Raw genomic sequence first — 3,510 nt, forward strand, 5'->3', positions numbered from 1 at the left:
GAAATTTGTTGCATGATAAAATGTGTGAGCTTTCAATGACAAATTGGAGTAAGGAGACTCAAAAAATAGCTTTTAACACAAGTACATGGAGTGACTCAACTTTAGCTGGATGTTATGGTTGATAGGTGGAGCCATGAAGGTACATGTATCTAAGTCTAACAAACTGCAGTGGCTTCTTTAAGCTAAAACGTACAATATTCCAACAAAGGGACTTATTATAAGCTATTTTGAGTAACCTGAATAAAAGATGCACATAAATATTGTTACTTGTTTAGGTGGTTACAATATTTACATTTGATTAACAGTCAAGAGACAGATCCCTTTACAGAACAACTAAAGCAAATAGTATACAAGCACAATGTCAAACCAGTACCACAGCCAAAACTCTTTTTTGGATGGTATTTCCACATGATGTGCCTTCTTCAATGCGCTTATTCAACAGAAAGTATGAACAAATTCCTCGTAAATGAGTCCAACAACAATATATGTCCTCTGAGCAACCAGCCTAACATTAGAATGTCTACATCCAAACACCCACTGATTTAACATAACTATCACAACCTCCATAAGTGAAAAAGAAATTGTAGTCTTGCGCGACTTTATCTCCTAATTCAAAGTAAATGCACCCAGAAGAAATTGAATTTATTCAATCATGAGAACAGAACCGGCAAGCATCAAGAAATCGTTAAGAAGATGAGTCGGAATGAGAAACAGGACAAACATATGTAAACCAAGTCAGAAAAGCTGTATCAACCACTATATTTGCAATTGCTCCTATTTGTTATAAAATTTTGTTAGTTAATCAAGAAATTGTGACAGCAGCAGGTTTATTGTGGAGGGAAATCACTGTCTCAAAAGCTCCCACCAAAGCTTTAACCTTGCTCTTCCCGGTTTCAACAAGCTTACTCCCCGTCTCTTCAATCACATTATTCAACAAACCCTGCACATCTTTCTTTTCTTGCACATCCTGATGCCTCAAAATAATTTTTCCCGAGATAGGGATGGTATTACTTTTGTCACGATCAACTCCTTTCTTTTTAAAGATTCTCTTTCTTATATTGCTGTCCTGGCTTTCACCCATATGTCGTCCCCATCTAAATGTCAGCCTCCTAGGGCTGCTGGTTTCTTGTTGGAGATCAACTATCTTGCCCCTCCAGAACTTCAGTTTCACTGCCGAAGAATTATTATCATTAGAAACACCTATCTTACCTTTTCTCAATGTCTTTTTCTGATTTTTCCCAACAGTTTCTGCTTCTACTATGTGCAACAACTTTTTGCTGCTAGAGGTGTATTTACCCAATGCACTGTCTGCAGACTTAACAACTTTCTTTTTATCTTCTTCATTAGACAACGGACGTGATTGTAAATGGGATGAAGACTTTGGTGATGCTTTCACTTTGGGAGTACGTAAAGTTTTCTTAGGAACCATTTCAAGGTTCAGTTTGTTTATCCCATCTCTCCGCATCTTGTTCTGGTCCTTCAGAGGAGCCAGTAGTTTTAAGATTTTATTGCTTCTTACCCTCAAGTTCAAAGTTTTAACAGAGGAAGATTTTGAGGAGATGAAAGAGTTGGCGTCTTCAAATATTTCTCTGCAGATACTTTAGGTGCGATTATTTGTTTTCTATAATTAGCAACACTGTCTTTCTTGCCTCTTGCATCTACACCTCCTAAGATCTTAGATGAAGATTTCATTTTCTTTTCTGTCTCTCGCATCTTGTCACTTGAGGAATCCAATTTTAGAACACTCTTTGGTGTCAGCAGTATCTTTTTGTTTTTTATTTCAGAGGGTTCAAGAGAGTGGACCTTAGGAGAAGGCCTTCGATCGACCACATTCAACTTCTTTCCCTGTCCTAGCATACTCCCTGGAGGAGCATATGGCTTTTGATTAACCATGACCTCTTTCTACCAGCATACTCCTGGGAGAGTATAAAGCTTTTGCTCAACCACAGTCATATTTTCTCCCTCTCCGAGCATACTCACCAGAGAAGCTGAAGACTTTTGCTCAACCATAGTTACCTCATCTATCCCTCCATCCATGCAACTTGGAGGAGAAAAAGGTTTTTGCTCAACCATAGTGGCCTCCTTTTCATCTTTGAGTACACTCTCCTGAGGTGATGAATGCTTTTGATAGACCTCATTTACCTTCTTTCCCTCTTCCAGCATATTCACAGGAGTAGTGGAAAGCTTTTGCTTGACCAAAATCCCCTTCTTTGCATCACTTTGGTTACTCCTTGAAGTAGTGGAAGTCTTTTGCATGACCACGGTCCCCTTCTTCCCCTCTCCCAGCATACTCTCTAGAGAAGTGGAAGGCTTTTGCTCAACTCCTGTCACCTTCTTTTTCTCTCCCAGCACACTCCCAGGAGGAGTGGAAATCTTTTGCTTGACCAAAGTCCCCTTTTTTACCTCCCCCACCAAGGTCCATGCAGGACTATGCTCATCAGCAGGAAGTTTGTTCTTTCTTTTTTATAGAGGATGAAATGGATTTGCTTCAGAGGAATGTTTCCTGCCATATTTACAGAAGTCATGGCAAGAACCAGTGGAAGCTCTTAGATAATGAGGAATAACATCTTGTCCGCTATCAGGAGCATTCAACTTCCCAGTGGATTGCCTTCTTGTATTTCCTGTATTGTAAGATGAAGTAGAGGAGGAGCTGCGATAGTAGGGAAGAACCTTGTTTCCATTACTCATAGATCTCGGTTTTATTGTGTTGATTTTATCTGGCTTACTTCCAGCAGAGTCATTCTTCATGCTAGTTACTGGAATCACTAGTTCATCGATGTTATCCTCATCCATAGAGTCATTCTTCACACTAGTTACTGGACTTACTAGTTCATCGGTGTTATCCTCAGCCATAGAGTCATTCTTCACACTAGTTACTTGACTTGCTAGTTCATTGGAGTTATCCTCAGCCATCATTCCAGAACCCTGGCACTATGAACATATGTTAACATTAGGAAAAATATCCATTAGGTGAGCAGTAAAATACAGGATGTACTACACACTTATGGGACTTCCTCTTGTCTTTTGCCTATATGTCTTATGTTGCTGAGATCACAACGAGAATAAATTAACATATATATTGCTAATTGAATACAATAATTGACTTATCTAGTTAAGCATGCTGTAATCAGTATCTATAATGCTTTTTGAATTAGACAGCTGGAGTTAAGAAATTAAAAGGTGCGTCTTCAAACCAAGAAAGACATATAACAAGAGGTTTTTGAAACCTAATTATTCCATTATATTTCCATGAACAAAAAATAAGGTGGACCAAAAATTCTCCACATTAGATATCTACATCTCCATATTTGATATATTTCTTTTGGAATAAACATATAAATAATTGAGTTGTCAAATCTTCATAAATCATATTATTAACAAATCATGATGTCCAATTCTGAAAAGTGAAATGCTTATATAATCTCCCTTGCCGGAAAGAAAATGAATGATTCTCTTATAGCATACCAAATTATTAGTCGGATTAAACATCTTGATCGGTTCCTACACCAA

The 3,510-nt window shown here is 38.0% G+C and overlaps 1 protein-coding gene across 1 annotated transcript; it reads right to left on the minus strand.

The window, feature by feature from the left end:
* Window positions 1-802: 802 nt before the first annotated feature.
* LOC124890110 lies at window positions 803-1,465 on the minus strand. Its single transcript, XM_047401982.1, has one exon. The coding sequence runs from the start codon at window positions 1,463-1,465 to the stop codon at window positions 803-805; it is 663 nt and encodes a 220-aa protein (XP_047257938.1).
* Between the last annotated feature and the right edge of the window lie 2,045 nt (window positions 1,466-3,510).

This window comes from Capsicum annuum, unplaced genomic scaffold (assembly GCF_002878395.1).
Source record: "Capsicum annuum cultivar UCD-10X-F1 unplaced genomic scaffold, UCD10Xv1.1 ctg12098, whole genome shotgun sequence".
Classification (NCBI taxonomy): Eukaryota; Viridiplantae; Streptophyta; class Magnoliopsida; order Solanales; family Solanaceae; genus Capsicum; species Capsicum annuum.